At 44.9% G+C, this 17,223-nt stretch overlaps 1 protein-coding gene across 1 annotated transcript; it reads right to left on the reverse strand.

Moving 5' to 3' along the window:
• Positions 1–4,457: 4,457 nt before the first annotated feature.
• On the reverse strand, positions 4,458–9,375 carry LOC118832531 (ferritin heavy chain-like). Its single transcript, XM_036739826.1, has 2 exons — positions 9,352–9,375; positions 4,458–4,994 (listed from the first exon to the last, which is right to left on the reverse strand). Exons 1-2 carry the CDS (start codon positions 9,373–9,375, stop codon positions 4,458–4,460), a joined length of 561 nt encoding a protein of 186 aa, XP_036595721.1.
• Between the last annotated feature and the right edge of the window lie 7,848 nt (positions 9,376–17,223).

The raw sequence follows: 17,223 nt of genomic DNA on the forward strand, positions 1-17,223 counted from the left end.
TGTAAATGAGGGCATTGGACTTGATGGCCTCCGAGATCTCTTCTAGCTCCAGATTTATGATGCTATATGAGACCTTGGGCAAGTCATTTGAGTTCTTTGGGAGTCAGTTTCCTTTTCCGTAAAATGAGCAGGTTGGACTGGATGGCCCCCAAGGGTCCTTCCAACAATAACATTCTATGACACCATTGACAGTGGAACATTGTTCAATCTTCCTGAATGATCGACTGGTCCACATACAGTTGTTTCACCCACACCTGTTGTAATCTTAGGCAGTCTTCAGAGAGTCAGGATGTCTATTATAGGGGAAGTTATGGTCCCTTCTCCTCCTGGTGGTCCACATATGGAGTATTGTGTTTCATTTTGGGCATCACATTTTGGGAAGGACATTGAATAGCTGAAGCATAGATCATAGGATCCTTGATCAAGAGTTGAAAAGGACCCTTGGGAGCATCTAGTCCAACCTCCTCATTTTACAGAGGGAGAAACTGAGCCCCAGGGAGGGGAAGGGACTTTCATAAGGTCATATTTAGGAGCCAAGATCTAGAAGTGGGAGTGACTTGGAAGTCATTCAAATCAACCTACTCATTTTACAAAGGAGGAAACTGAGTCCCAGAGAGTTAATTTACAACTAAAGCCAATAGAAAGTAATAATGAAGAATGAAAGCAGTATTATCAAATGAGACGCCTGTGGTTGTACAGGTGGCAGAGATGGGATTTGAATCCTGGTCCTCTTACAGAGGAGGATAACTAGAATAGTGAGGAGACTGGAGTTCCTGCCATATATACTGAATGGTTGAAGTCGCTGGGGATGCCAGTCTTAGAGAAGGGAACACTTGTCTAAGGAAAAACCTTGGAACAATTAGAATTATTCCAAAACTGGGATGGGCTGCCTTGGGACATAGGGGCAGGATGATACGCTTGAAAAAGAGTAGGAGCTTTGGGGCCCTAAGTCCTTATTTCAAATACTTACTCTAATGCTTACGTATGCTTGTGGCTTTGGGCCCTCCCAGGGCCTCAGTTTCTCTCTCTGTAAAATGAGTGGGTTGGCCTCAATGACTTCTAAGGTCCCTTCCAGTTCTAGACACAGGATCCTGTGATCCTATGATTATCTGTGATCTTATACTCCTATCTCTTTGGGTCTTTAAGTAGAGACTGAGTGGTCCCTCACTGGGGGATGCGAAAGGAATAGAAGGGCTTCCTGTCCAGGTATTGTGGTACTGGAAAATCAGTTACTGCTAAAGAGACCCCTGAGAAAACCCCTAGCCTCTGACAACACCCCCAGAAAGAATGGACTCAGACCTCTTCAGCATTTACCAAATGTCCCTGGGGCCCCGTGACTCCTCCAAGGAATGTCAATAGATAAGATCATCCCACTGAACGATAACCTGTCAAAATCCTTGATCTGTCCCTGTGCCCCCAGACCACCTTGTGACCTGGTCTGTAAAATTCCAAGAGATGATTCACCACTGTACCTTGTATTTTCTATTTAAGCTACTTCTCCACCCTGACTAGGGGTCATTTTGATTTGGGTAAAAGATCCCGAATGGTCGCCGGCTAATAAATTCTCCATTTAAAACTTATACTCTGTGGCGTGTCTCACTCGCTTTTGGTACAACATTATGGATTTGAGGAGATGATCCAACAGTGATTCTGGACCATTTCTGGTAGGACAGGCACATCCACGCCAATTCATTCATTGCTCACCTCCCAATAAATCCAAGTTGCTGGGTCAGTGGTAAATGCCACCTCAGTGCCCTAGGAAGCTTTGCTCAGGCTGTTCCCACCACCTTAAGTGTCCTCCTGTCTGGGTCTGTGGAAACCTTCCGCAGGTCCAAGGTCCCTACTCAGTGACGATCTTTCCTTCCCTCCACTTTGGATAGCACTTTGTTCATGCTACTTCTGCATGCCTCAGATCCTATTTTATCATTTGCACTACTTATGTCCCATCTCCCTTGCTAGACTATAAGCTGCTTCAGGGCTGGGATGATGGCTTTTTATTGGAATTCTCCATTGTGCCTAGTTCACATAGTACTATTGTAGTAAGTAAGTACCTCTTGAAACGAAAGGCCAATAATATCATTTTATAAACAGGGCAGGTATCAGGATCCTTGTCTCCCTTATTAGACTGGGAGCTCTTTGAGAGCAGGGACTGGTTTGGGCCTTTCTCTGTATCCTCAACACTTAGCACAGTGCTTAGCACATAGTAGGTGCTTAACAAATGTTTATTGACTTCACTTAATTGACAGTACCTCCCCAAAGAAATCATTGTTTATCTAGCTTCTCTCTGTCTCTGTCTCTCTGTCTCCATGTCTTTGCCTTTTTCCTCTCTGACATCTTGTTTCCTTCAAATAGAATGTAAGCTCCTTGAAGGCAAGCACTCTTTAATTTTTGTCTTTATGTTCCCAACACCTAGCACTATGCCTCATAGGGGCTTTAAAATGCTTGTTTCATGAATGAATGAATGAGGAAATGAGGAAAAAACACTGCCCCCAGAGAAGGGAAGGGGCTTGTCCAAGGTCACCTAGTGGGCTGGTGGCCAAACTGATGGGGTTTAGACTGTGGGAATCCCCTTGGACCCCAAAAGAATTTGGGTCCTATTTGTTTGAGGGGGGAATGATGAGGGCAGTCTCTGGGAACCCCTTTGAACCTGGAGTACAGTCTCTGGGAGCCCCCTTGAACTCTCCTTGAGTCTTCCAACTGGATCTGGCCTTCCCCTAAGGCCATGGGCCTTGCATTATCATTGGGTCCAAGTCTCTGCCTAGCCTAGCCCTCTATCGTCCAGCTGTTTCTCACCCTTAATCCTGATCAAAATATCTATACCCTAGCCCTCTATTGTCTGTCATCTCAATGTAGCCTTCAGCTATTTCCTACCCTGGAGTCTGACCTCATCTCAGTCCCATCAAGCTCCTCCTTAGACTCCTCCTCAAGGCCCTCCCTAAACCCCTCCTCTAGTCACCCCAGACCACCCCTCAATCCCTCCCACAATCTTTGTGTATATAATTTCCATCTTGCCTCCATGAAGGCGCTCAGATTCAATCTGGCCTGCTTGTAGAAACAGGCATCGCAAAGGGTGGGATTTCTTAAGACAACCCATTATGGCAAACCCTTAATAAACTTTGTCCTTTCCCTTGCCTGAGAATGCTTGAATCGAATTCTTTCGGCAGGACCTGGCCTGTCCGTACTTTGGGGTATCGAGCACCACTCAACCCAAACCTCTTCAAAACCAGGACTCCAACTTAGGTCTCTTGGATCCCAAGCCCTTTTGGAATATGCCACTGCTCTCTTTGTGAAAGTAGTTATAGACTTTATGCAGGTTTCTAACTTTGGGGCTTATTTCTGAGGACTAAATAAATGCGTCCCCCATTAAACAATATTAGGCCTCCATAGGTTCAAGCAGCAACTTCAATGGAACTTGACATGCCTGAAGTTGAGTTGAGCGAATTTTTAATTAGGTATCAATCAAATTGAGGAACTGGCTATAAAGCATGCACTATTTTATAGTCAAGTCAGCAACATGGTAAATGATTTTATTGGTAAACCATGAGCTTTCTTTACATATTTATTATTATTATGTCAATATGTATTTCCTCTATCTACATACGTATAGCACTTGACAATACGAGCTGCATTATTAGTTTGGTTTCCTCTGCTGGGTGAGCTTTTCATTTAGGGTAAATGAAGTCTGCATTGCCTATTTCAGCAATTTTAAAAATGAAATGTTTTATTGATGCTCTCTCTCTTTCCCCTCCCTCCCTCCCTCTCTCTCTTTCTCTCTTCCCCCTCTCTCTTTATTCTTCTGTCTCTTTCTCTCTGTCTCCCCCACTCTCTCTTTATCTGCATCACTATTTTATAAGGTCATAGGATCACAGATTTAGGGCTAGAAAAGACTTTGAAGGTCCTCTAGTCTAATCCTCTCATTTTACATATGTGGAAACTGAAGCCCAGAAAGGTTAAGTGTTTTGTCTAAGGTTGTACAGGTAGTAAATGGGGGATCAAGGATTTGAACCCAGGGCCTTTGATTCTCCATTGAACACACTTTTCACTGAACCAAGTCTCCCCTGCCTCTTAGTAGAACACTCCCTTGTAATAAAGATGCATTATTTTTTAAAATTAAATTTTATTTTTTCAATAAAAAATTCATCTTTCACTTCCCTCTCCCCTCTTACTGAAGGGAGAGAAAAAACCCTGTTATAAACATATATAGTCAAGCAAAACAAATTTCCACATTGGCCATGTCCAAAAACTAAGTCTTAATCTGCACCCTGAGTTTAGGAGGAGGTGGGTAGCATGTTTTTTTGTTTTTTTTTCATCAGTACCAAGTCACTTTATTGGGATGTAAATGGTGGTAGTTTTTTGGTACAGATTATGAAAAGGTCAGATAACCAAAATATGCATGCACTGAAAGACAGCAGGAGTCACGCCCACAGTTCCCAGGTGTGGGGGAAGCCAGGTGTGGCTTAGCTCTCCAAGTTGTTACTGTCTCCAAGGGTGTGCTTGTCAAAAAGATATTCCTCCATGCCAGAATCGGGGGCCCCCATTTTGCGCAGGTTGGTTACGTGATCACCCAGTTGTTTGATGGCCTTTACCTGTTCGTCCAGGTAGTGGGTTTCGATGAAATCACATAAATGGGGGTTATTCTTGTCAGTTGCCAGCTTGTGCAATTCCAGTAATGACTCATTGACATTTTTTTCCAAGTGCAGAGCACACTCCATTGCGTTCAGCCCGCTCTCCCAGTCATCTCGGTCTGGTTTCTTGATGTCCTGCAGGAAGATGCGGCCCCCGCGCTGGTTCTGCAGTTTCATCAGCTTCTCAGCGTGCTCCCGCTCCTCGTGGGACTGGTGTAGGAAATACTTGGCAAAGTTCTTCAGCGCCACGTCATCGCGGTCAAAGTAGTAGGACATGGACAGGTACACGTAGGAGGCGTACAGCTCCAGGTTGATCTGGCGGTTGATGGCGGCCTCCGAGTCCTGGTGGTAGTGATGAGGGCACAGTCTCTGGGAACCCCTTGAATCCTTGAACTCTCCTTGAATCTTCCCACTCGACCTGGCCTTGGCCTGAGGCTATAACATTAAGCCCAAATGCCTACCTTGCCCAGTCCTCTATTGTCCAGCTGTTTCCCACCCTTAATCCTGTTTCCCATCCTTAATCCTGATCAAAATATCTATACCCTAGCTCTGCTACCCCAGCCCTTGATGGGTTGTCATTTCCATATAGCCTTCAGCTATTTCCCCCACCCTGGAGTCTGACCTCGTCCTTAAGTCCCTCCCTAGACCCCTCTTCTGGTCACCCCAGACCACCCCTCAATCCCTCCCACAACCTTTGTGTATATAATCTCCATCTTGCCTCCATGAGGTTGGTCAGAACCAATCTAGCTCAGATGGGTCTGGCCCTTTTTCCTTACAGGCTTCGCAAGGGGTGGGATCTCTCGGGGCAGGCTTATTTGGCTAACTCTTAATAAACTTTGTCCTTTCCCTTGGCTGAGAAAGCTTGAGTCGAATTCTTTCGGCAGGACCCGGCGTGTCGGTACTTTGGGGTGTCGAGCACCTCTCACCCCAAACCCTCATCATTTATGGTTCCCTGACCGGGAAGCACTGCTAATCTCAAGTTCTTCTCCAGCCAAGACTGAAGGTATGTGAGCCCCCACCTCTCCCAATCCCCCTCCTCGCTCTCCAAACATTTTGGATGTGCTTCTCGGGCCTGACCTCAGCAGGTCCCAGTGGGTTGGACAGCTTGGTCCAGTGGTCTCAGTGAGTCGGACAGTCACTCTGTCCTGGTCAACCTGACGCTATCAGGTGGTTCTCGGTGGGTCGGACAGCTTGGTCCAGTGGTCTCAGTGAGTCGGACAGTCACTCTGTCCTGGTCAACCTGACGCTATCAGGTGGTTCTCGGCCCAGTCGGACAGCTTGGTCCAGTGGTCTCAGTGAGTCGGACAGTCACTCTGTCCTGGTCAACCTGACGCTATCAGGTGGTTCTCGGTCCAGTCGGACAGCTTGGTCCAGTGGTCTCAGTGAGTCGGACAGTCACGCTGTCCTGGTCAACCTGACGCTATCAGGTGGTTCTCGGTCCAGTCGGACAGCTCGGTCCAGTGGTCTCAGTGGGTTGGACAGCCACGTTGTCCTGGTCAACTCAACCTGACGCTATCAGGTGGTTCTCGGTCCAGTGGTCATGTCAAAGGACATGGACGGATGCCCCATCCGGAAGCATGTGCCAGATCCTTTCAATTGTTTCGGCGCTGGGAATTTGGGAAAGTTTCAGGTACCTTCTGTATATTTTGTTTTCTTGTTTTATTTTGTTTGTCTCCCGACAATTACTCCTAACTTCTCCTTTACTAAGGAGGAAGGAATTTCCAGCCGAAGGGACCCCATGCCCTGCCTCTACTGCAGGCCCTGCAACATCTATCACCATGGGCCCTGCCCCCACGGCAATATCTCCTCCCCTAGCCCCTCTCTCTGAGGTAGCACCCACTTGGGTCTCTGGGGTATCTTCCCCTCTGACCTCTACCCCTCCTCAGGTACTAGCTGATCTCCCTTGCCAGGCAGATGCCCTGGCCTTGCAGTCTAATCTACTTCAGCCCCAAGCTCCAGGTCCCACAGCGCCTTCAAGGCTTTTTCCCCTGAGGGAAATGCCTGCCTCCCCTGCTGGGACAAGGAGAGTGCATGTTCCATTCTCCATTTCAGATCTCATCCAAATTAAAGAAAAACTGGGGAGATACTCAGAAGATCCCACTAAGTTTACTGAGGGTTTTAGGGATCTGTCCCTGCAATTTGAACTTTCTTGGTGTGATTTGCATATCCTCTTCTCTACCTGTTGTACCACTGAGGAGAAGAGGAGAATATGGGAACACGCTCAAAAATTTGGGGACAGTTTGGCTAGCAATAACCCCATAAACTATCCCCCAGGAACAGCTGCTGTTCCAACTAGTGACCCAGGATGGCATTATCAAAGGAGTGAGGATAGAGAAAAGAGAGACCATATGGAAATTTGCCTGTTAGAAGGCCTAAGAACTGCATTTCAAAAGCAAATAAATTTTCAAAAAATTAGGGAGATTACTCAGGGAGAAAAAGAAAACCTTGTCCTTTTCCAAGCCCGGCTAGTAGAAGCTATTAAGAAGTATTCAAATTTGGATCCTGATTCTATTGAAGGGGCGGCAATACTTAACATGTATTTCATTAATCAGTCTGCCCCAGATATTAGGAGGAAACTGCAGAAATTGGCAATGGGACCCCAAACACCTCAGGCCCAATTACTGGAGACAGCATTCGGAGTGTTCAATAATAGAGACTTAGTCCAGGCAGAGGAAAAAGCCAGAGACAGAGAACATGCCCAATTCTTGGCGGCTGCCATGGCCAGGAGATTGCCGGAGGGTGCTTCTGGCAACTTTAGCAAAGGGGAAACCTGCTTTCGATGTCACAAGGAGGGTCACTGGTCTAAGGAGTGCCCCTCTAGGGCGCCCCCCTGGAAGAAGCCTCTAGGATCCACGCCTCCAGGACCATGCCCAGCATGTCCCCGAGGTTGGAAAAGTGGTAGAGCCTCCTCCCAGTACCCTGTCCTCCAGTCTTCTCAAGACTCGGAAGGAGGGGAAAGCCTGGGGCTTGGCTGTGCTCCCACTTTCTCCACCTCTCTCGCGGAGCCTTGGGCAAAATCGAGGCAGAAGGTAAGGTTACCCACTTTATCACGGCTATGTTCTCTTGCTTTAACTAGTGGCTTTGGCCCCACATGCCCCTCGACCTATCAGGTCATGGGCATCAAGGATCTGTTGTCTGAACACTCCTTCTCTGGCCCTGCCCCCTTTTGGGGAAGGGACCTGATGGTGAAGTTGGGAAGCCAATTTTCTATAGTTAAACCTCATAACTCCCTTTTCCCCCTGTTTCCCAGACCTCCCCATGTTCCCCCAGAGGCATGGGAGAGGGTTGAGCCAACTGTTTGGGATCAGGGAATTCCTGGGCAAGCTACTTCTGCCACCCCAGCCATAGTTCCCCTCCATAGCCTTCAATATCCAATTAAGCCCAAGGCTTGGGAGGGACGGCAACCATTAATTGGCACTCAAGGCCCTGACTCACTCCCTCTAGAGTGGGGCCCCTACCCAGCACAAGCTTTTGGGACTTTGAAAACTAAACTGACCACCACTCCAGCATTAGCTTTACCTAATCTAGAAAAACCTTTCACTCTCTATGTTGATGAAAGGAGAGGACAGGCTTTGGGAATTCTAATCCAGTCCTTAGGATCTGACCCCTGTTTTCCAAAACAATTAGATTCTCTGGCTGCTACAGCCATTCCAATTGAGGAAGCTTCTAAGCCTCTAGCAGACCAGCCCCTAGAAGCTCTGCCTTGCCAGAGCACCCTGGAAGCAGGGGGCCACCAGTGCCTGGCTAACCACAGGCTCACCAAACATCAAACCTTGCTCTTAGATATCCCCGACCTAATTTGGATGTGCTACACACTCCTGAACCCCGAAGCAGAACAAGTGGTTAGGAGAGCTAGGTACGAAATAGTCATCTTTAATTCCCACCAAGGATATTGTCCTTTCTCTGTACTCCTGTACTGTCTGTTTTGTTGTTTGCTTAACTTCCTTGCCAGGTTTGTCTCCTCCAGTCTCCAAGCCATCAATTTCCAGATGACTGTGCACCCCTTGAACTGGACCCATCAAGCCAACTCTACGCCCCTTGTCAGCAGGAAGCAATTCCAGAAGCTGAGACCTTCGTCCCTGACCCCAAAAGAATTTGGGTCCCATTTGTTTGAGGGGGGAATGATGAGGGCACAGTCTCTGGGAACCCCTTGAATCCTTGAACTCTCCTTGAATCTTCCCACTCGACCTGGCCTTGGCCTGAGGCTATAACATTAAGCCCAAATGCCTACCTTGCCCAGTCCTCTATTGTCCAGCTGTTTCCCACCCTTAATCCTGTTTCCCATCCTTAATCCTGATCAAAATATCTATACCCTAGCTCTGCTACCCCAGCCCTTGATGGGTTGTCATTTCCATATAGCCTTCAGCTATTTCCCCCACCCTGGAGTCTGACCTCGTCCTTAAGTCCCTCCCTAGACCCCTCTTCTGGTCACCCCAGACCACCCCTCAATCCCTCCCACAACCTTTGTGTATATAATCTCCATCTTGCCTCCATGAGGTTGGTCAGAACCAATCTAGCTCAGATGGGTCTGGCCCTTTTTCCTTACAGGCTTCGCAAGGGGTGGGATCTCTCGGGGCAGGCTTATTTGGCTAACTCTTAATAAACTTTGTCCTTTCCCTTGGCTGAGAAAGCTTGAGTCGAATTCTTTCGGCAGGACCCGGCGTGTCGGTACTTTGGGGTGTCGAGCACCTCTCACCCCAAACCCTCATCAGTAGTTGTGTCGCACCTGAGAAGGGGACGAGGTGGTCATGGCGGCGGCGGCGATGGAGGCTGACGAGGAGGCGGGAGGAGGCGGCTGCGCAGCGGCTGCGGCTGAGGCTGGGGCGGCGGCGGCGGCGACGGCCGGGGGGGCGGCTCTGAACGAGCGGCTGCTGCTCGAACGGTAGGACGGAAGAAGTGTTGGTTAGTGGAGGTGAAGGTGGAGAGGTGGCTAAGGGCGGCTCCGGCCGGGAATCGAGTAGCGGGTTCCGTTCAAGCACTGTTGGAGCAGGAAACCGCAGCGACTCCCCTTCCCTGCGCTTCTGGCCGTGGGTAGCATGTTTTATCGTGAGTTTTTAGAATTGCGGTTGGTCACTGTGTTTATCAGGGTTCCTAAGTCAAAGTTGTTTATCTTTAAAATATTATTGTCACTGTAGAAACTGTTGTCTTGGTTCTGCACATCTTATTGTGCATCAGTTGGTACAAATTTTCTTAGGTTTCTCTGAAACCATACCCTTCATCACTCCTTACAGTACAGTAGTATTCCATCATATTGATATATCATAAGCTGTTCAGTCATTCCCCAGTTGATGGGCATGCTTTCAGTTTCCAATTTTTTGCTACTGCAAAAACAGCAGCTATAAATATTTTTGCATATCCTTAGTTGGAGTTTGTTTTGCTTAGGACTACTCCCTCCTTTAATCTACCCTTCCCCTTATTCCTCTCTCTTTCTTCTGCCTTTTCCCTCTAGTTTCCCTGTTCAGCAAAACGAATTTCTGTATATAATTGTGTATGTATATTTTTCTCTCCTTTGACTAGTTTAGATGAGAGTGAGGTTCAAGTATCAATTGCTCCTCTCAGTCTTTCCTCTTTGTATAAACTTCTATTTGTGTACCCCAAGTATGTGAGATAATTTCCCCCATTCTTCCTCTCCTCTTTTTCCTATTAGTATATTCCTCTTCCTCTCCCTTTCCATTCTTAAGATCATCAAAACATAGCAGAATCACTCCCAGGCAACCTGTTTAGACTCCCTCTATGACCCCTGAGGATGATAGGGTTTTGAGGGAACACATGTATCATCTCCTTGTGATAGAATGTAAACTGTTTTTCTTTGTTTAGTTCCTTATGATCCCTGACTCATGGGTTATACTTAGTTTTGCTGGGTATTATTCTTGGTTGTAAGCCTTTATCCTTTGCCTTTTGGAATATCATATTCCAAGCTTTCTATGCCTTCATAGTGGTGGCTGCTAAATTGTGTGTGATCCTGATTGTATCTCCTTGATACTGGAATTTTTTCTGGCTGCTAGCAGTAATTTTTCATTGAGCTGAAAGCTTTGAATTTTGGCTATAATGTTCTTAGGAATTTTCATTTTGGGGTTTCTTTCAGGAACGTGTGTGTATACACGTACACACACACACAGAGATACCATGGGGACATAAGCACAGGAAAATTTACTCTGGTAAAGGTAATGCAACTCTGCAGAGTGACAGTAATTTGCCACACAAGAGTCTCACCAACCTCTATTGCTCTCTCCCTTGCTCTTCCTTCTTTTCTCCTCATCTTCATTCCCTCTCACTCTTCTTCCATCAAAGCAATCAGTTCTTCAGTAACTATTTAAGAGCTAGTATAAGAAGCACTGGATTGCCCAGCTTTTATCTACTGGTTCATCAGTGGCATCAATTGCTGCCTTCCTGCCCCATAGCTCACCTGTCCTGCTTCTGACTCCTAGCTCAGTGGTCTATCAGTTAATCAACACCTACTGTGTTACAAAGCATTGTGCTGAGCTCTGGGAAGGCTCCACATCCTATCATCCTATGAATGACACAGTTCTTTTCCTTAAGAAGCTTTAAGCTAGTGGGAAAGACAACGTATGAAAAGATAGTGACATGATGGAAGCTTTAACATTTTATCATCTTTATCACTGCCATCATCATTATCACAGCTCACATTTCTGTGGCATTTGAGGGTTTACAAAGCACCTTCCTTACAACAACTCCATGAAATAGGTACATTGATCAAATGAGATGATATTTGTTAAGCTGTTAGCACAATGTCCAGCACATAGTAGGTGCTTAATAAATGCTCATTCCCTTTCCTTGGCTCCTCTGCTTATTCCTTTATCCATCTGCGAATCCAATGTCATCAAAGTGGGAATATCCTCCAACATTACGGGTTACAATCCATTGGTTCTTTCTCATTACATGTGGCTTTTGTCTATTTCTTTTAATAAATCCTTCTGAATGAGTCTGCCCAATGCATGGCCTTCCTCTCTGGCTCTCTTGACACCACGTAGATACCAGTGTAGCACGAGGGCTATCCATCAGATATCCCATACTCACTACGTGACTGCACCACCTCCCTTTCCAATCATACATCGATTTGAATATGTCCTTTATGCCACTTTCAGGGCATACAGCCTATTCACACTATTCACACCATAAATTTCTCCACCATCCGTTGGGTAACTGACAACTTATTTTTTTTTTGGGCAACTATAGTATTCCATGATTTGCAACAATACAGTAGCACTGAAAGAATATAATATAAAAAGATAGGGCTTTGTTGCAGCAAGAACTTGGTGATATTAAAAGCATTGCAGTCTTTCCCAAAGGCAGTAGTCTATTCTCCTCCTTTTATTCAGTTATAGACCTAGATCATTGCCCATCTGCAGCATCTATCTAAGATAAATACTGTATACTGATGGACCAGCTCTGGGGTCTAATTGCTATCATAGTCTGTATAATAAGCATTTTTTATCTGCTTGGTTTTTATTATGTGGATCGTGAGACTGAACTCTTTTGAGTGATCATGCATCTCATTTAGAACATTCTGTGATGTGATGTTCTGGTGCTCAATGCAATTAGTACAATGTCATTTGCAAACAGGAGCACCTGGAGGACCTCACCATCTATAGGGAATCTCTTTTCAACTTCAGTTTTGTGCTGAATGTCCACCATGACAATGGAAACTGCCTTTGGCAAGCATTGCTTGCTTGAAATTAATGTCCAGAGGGACATCAAACAAAATTATCTCTTGTTACATATTTTCAGAAATCTTGTTTGATTTTAACATTTGCATGAAAGACACCTTATTGGAGGAGAGCCATTTATGGTCACATTTTACACTAATAAATCAAATATATTTTTTTTCAGGAAACAAATAAGTGTAGTGGAATCTTGTATTCTCTAGACCTCTTAGTTAATTGTGTTCTGCTCTAGAATATGATTTACAAAACCCTGCCTATTCTCTTCTTGTCCCTTCACCAAGGGTGCCCTCAATGTTTATGTATACCTTATTATCACAAAGATTCTAGAGTGACGAGAAAGTAGACATATTGGTTGGTTGTTGTTCAGTCATTTCAGTCATGTCTGATTTTCCGTGACCCCACTGGGGGTTTTCTTGGCAGAGATATATGAGTGGTTTGCCATTTTTTTTCTAAGTCATTTTACAGATGAGAAAACAAAGGCAAACAGGATGAAGTGACTTACCCAGGGTCACACAGCTTGTAAGTGTCTGAGGCCAGATTTGAACTCAGAAAGAGGAGTTTTCCTGACTCCAGGCCTGTGCTCTATCCACTGTGCCACCTAGTTGCTCCATGTAATACAAATATGTATTGCTATGAGGTAAAAAGTAATGGAGGCAATGGAGAGGTCTAGGCAAAGTGATGTGGGAAAATTTTTGGCAGGAGAGAACACTTCAACTGGTCATCAGGGGTGGGGAACCTATAGCCTTGAGGCCACATGTGGTGCTCTAGGTCCTCAAGTACAGCCCTTTGAATCCATGTGGCCACATGTGGCCTCGAGGCCACAGGTTCCCCACCCCTGGGTCAGAGGAGAGAAGGCTTTATAGAGGAGGTGACATTTGAGAAAGATTCTAAAAAGTGAATATTGAGGTCGCAGGCTCTGCCCCTTACTAGGGCTGACTCTACAAGTCCATGATGGTGGGTAATGTAGAATATATCACCATTAATAATCAAGTTTGGGATAACTTTTTGGAGGGTGGGGAGGACTGTGCTTCCAAGTTACTCAGTGGGAGCTAAATGTTTTCCAGGTGTCCTGTTGTCTCCAGACTGAGTGGTGCTCTGCAACTAACCAAGACCATGCACATTTTATGCTATTGAACAAAGCATTTACAACCACAGTGTATCACTTAGGGCTTTTTACTGGGCACATTTCCTTTCATTTGTAACATGTTTATAGAGAATATTAAGAGTCTTTTTATTTTTATTTTTTTAGAGACAGGCTAACAGCCTGGAAAAAACAACACCCATAAACAGTTACAGGGATGTGACCAGGGCTAGCACAGTATTCCCATCTGCTTCCTGCTGTCAACATTTCAAAATTCCACTCCAGAATCAGACCGCATGTTCCCAACTGCTGGGAAGACACCAGGGTACTTTAAGATGTGGAGGCGTTCGTGGGAAGTCACTGAATTGTAGAAGTTCTGAGCAAGCGAGGTTATCTCTTGGCCTTGTAAGCTTGGCTGAGAATGCACTCTGTCCCATGGCTAACCCTTCCATGTTATCTGCATTGTACTGTAAATGGATGTCATGCAGTGTGGGGGTAGAAGATGGTGGCATGGATGGTGCCTTGTGTGTTGTGTGCGAGATTACCTTGGTATGCCCACCTGCCCTCAGTGCTCAGGTGTATGGTGGATGATGGCACCTGCCTTTCTGCTAAGTTATTTAGGGGAGCCAGAACAAGACCACCCAGCATGGCACGCCCACATCAAAGAAGGTGCTGTGCTCTATGAGCAAAGCAGAATTACCGTAGCTCAAAAGAAACACGCAAATTTAGAGATATCTTCATTTCAAATGTTCACATCGGCTATTTGTGCCTGACTCATGGAAGAGCCATTGGGCTGATCAGCCACAGTCAGACATACTGTACTTTGACTCCAATGTAGCGATGTCATTTTGGTCCTCTTTGGTAACAAAAGACAACAACCAACCAACAAACTATAGTAGCCAGATAAAGGGGATCTGGGAACAAAATGTCCTATGCTTGGTGTGCAGCGGAATGCATGGTCAGAATGAGTGGAGTAAGCACTGGGCAGAAACTTGTTGAGGCTAGGAGGCATGCTGCTATTGGGTGGCCTTTGGGATCCAGCCCTCAGCCTTTTTTCCCCTTACAGCATCATTATCCTATGTAGGGGTGTTTATGGGTACCATTTTTTCCTTTGGTGTTGCTCAATCCACTCCAAATCCTGCCTAGTATGCTGATCAGAATGATCTCCACTGGCTTTACTCCCCATTTACCATCCCTAGAGAAGGGAACTTGGCTAGCATCAGATCTTTGTGGGCAACGCTATGTCCAGAGATAGCAGCAAAAGTAAAAAGAGCTGATTGGTTTAGTTCTGAGTCAGGGAACAGAAGAGCTTAAAGCAGCTGAGCTGTGTCATGGAATCATGGGAGCGGAGCACTGCCCTGGGCATTAGCTAAGAATTTGAAGTATAAAGGAAGGGCTGTTAATGGTCAACATTGGATTTATCTAGACAGGTTGAGTTTTGTGCCTTTAGGTGGTTTGGAATTGTTTGCAGGAGAGAAAGGCCAGGTAAGCCTTCAAGCTTAGAAAGAGTAGTGTCCACCAAACCTAGAGAGTGAGAGGGTATCCAGAGAAAGAGGGTGATTGACAATGTCAGAAGTTCAAGAGAAATGAATAAAGGATGAATGAATAAAAAAGTATTCATTAAGCACTTAGTAAGTACAAAGCACTGGGCAGAGCATTTTACAAATATACTCACTTTATCGACAACAATCCTGAGAGGTAGATGCTTTTATGACCCCTATTTTATAATTGAGGAAAGTGAAGCATACAGAGATTAAATTACTTGCCCAGGTTCACACATCTAGTAAGTGTCTGAGGCCAGATTTTAATGAACTCAGGTATTCCTGACTCTAGGCCCAGCACTCTATACATTGCTCCACCTTATAGTAGGGTAAAAGGATTGCCTTGCTGCAGTGAGGGCCCAACTGAGATTATGTGGCATAAATTTGTAGTAGACCCAATCACATGGTTCCATGATTTTATACATCTCTGTTCAACAGCATGTGAATAAGGGCAAAGGAGGCAGATGATGAGAGTAAGGAGAGACTCGGGTTTGGCAAGATATAATTGGCAATAGAACAAGAAAGCAAGAAATTTAAGTGTAGTGGATAGTTGAGCTTTGAACTGATTCACCAAGGGTCCCAGGTAGGGAATACTTGCACATTCATTGGACAGTCCTCCATTATACACTCATATTCCATGGTTTTAAGCCATTCCCCAGTTAATGGGCACCCCCTTTATTTCCAGTTCTTGGTTGCCACAAAGAATTCTGCTATCAATTTTGTGGTATGTTTTTGGACCTTTGTTTCTGTCTTTGACTTCTTTAAGGTATATTTCCAGGAGCAGGAATCACTAGATTAAAGAGTAGTGTCATTTTTTCTTGTATCATTCAAAAATGAAAACTATTGAGAAAGGTTGGACCCCTTCGTAGCTTATCCTTCCACAGCCCCTTCACCACTGGCAATTCTCATGTTTTGTCATCTTTGCTAATTTGTATGATGTGAGATAAAATTTCAAATTTCCTTTGAATTTTTCTTGCTATTAATGATTTAGAGCATGTTTTCATGTGGTCATTTATAGTTTGCAAATTTTTTGAAAACCATTTGTTCATATCCTTTATCTATTGGGGAATGACTCAGTGTCATTTGAGTCAGTTCTCTGCACATTTTGGATATCAACAATAATTATCCATGATAATTTATGTACATATTTTCCTGTTTTCCCATTTTTCTTCTAATTCTGTCTTCACTGATTTTGTCTGTGCAAAAGTTTTTTAATTTTATGTAGTCAAAACTGTCTACTTCATCCACAGTTTGGTTAAACGTTATCCCCCTAACCATTTTTTAGTGTCATTCTTATGAAACAAGTTTTGTTGGGGCATCATTATGTGGGGTTGAAAGAAGAAGAGGAAGCACACTGGAAGCCCAGTTAGTATCTTTATGCCAGGAAAATATTTTAATTCCCTTTTAGACCTTCATCAGATCCAAAGGAGATTTTCTCTGCTCTGTTTCTTGCAGAGTACTTTTGGTTAGATCAGTCTTCCCTCCCCCCCTTTCCCTTTCCCTGATCCCTTCTTTTTTTCCTCCAGCTTTGTTAGGATGGAACAGATTTGTTATGATGCTTAAGAACCAGGGAGCCGGCCAGTAGAAAGTAGTGCTGTGCAGGCAGATCTATAAACACAGAGTCATGGCTGCCTGGATGTCCCCACCAAGTACTCAATTAGAGTCAATTATCATCTTGAAACTCAGAGCTGCCTGTTAGTATGCCTGCCATGTGTCCAATCGAGTCTGCACGGCTTCGTGGCTCCACAATTTTCTCTTTGTCTGAAATGATCTCAGGTGCCCCCTGAACATGCTAGACATTAAGGATATCACACTGGTAGGTCTTGGCAGGGGAGCTGGATTTGATTCAGTCGAAAGTGACGTAAGGGTATTGGGTTCATGGTTCATTTAACGAGTGCTCTAGCTGTCAATACATTAGTGTAAACCTGGTGCAGGTAGTAATTTGGTTTCTAATGAGGTTCCCGACCAGTGCCTTACCATGAAATGGAGAATATTGTTCAGTGGCCATAAAATATACCTGTCTGATCAGACATGAGAAATGTGCCGGCCCTAGACATGAAGGATGCTCATGACAACGCGTCCTGTCTGAGTCTGTTTTCTTCTCTGCCAAGTATGTGTGTGAGTGTGTGTATGTGTGTGAATGCATTTTGTGGTATACATGTGTATATATATATAATATATATATATATACACACACATATATATATACATATATATGTGTATATATATACATATATATGTATATGTATATATATATATATATGTGTGTGTGTGTGAATGCATGTAAGTGT

Source organism: Trichosurus vulpecula, chromosome X, assembly GCF_011100635.1.
Source record: "Trichosurus vulpecula isolate mTriVul1 chromosome X, mTriVul1.pri, whole genome shotgun sequence".
Lineage (NCBI taxonomy): Eukaryota > Metazoa > Chordata > Mammalia > Diprotodontia > Phalangeridae > Trichosurus > Trichosurus vulpecula.

What these genes read in the sequence shown, in the direction of transcription:
- LOC118832531 (XM_036739826.1), bottom strand. Translation starts at nt 9,375, where the DNA reads ATGACCACCTCGTCCCCTTCTCAG. An exon ending in CCACCTCGTCCCCTTCTCAG is followed by an intron (nt 4,995 to 9,351) that starts GTGCGACACAAC and finishes AGGGGTTCCCAG; the next exon opens with AGACTGTGCCCTCATCACTA.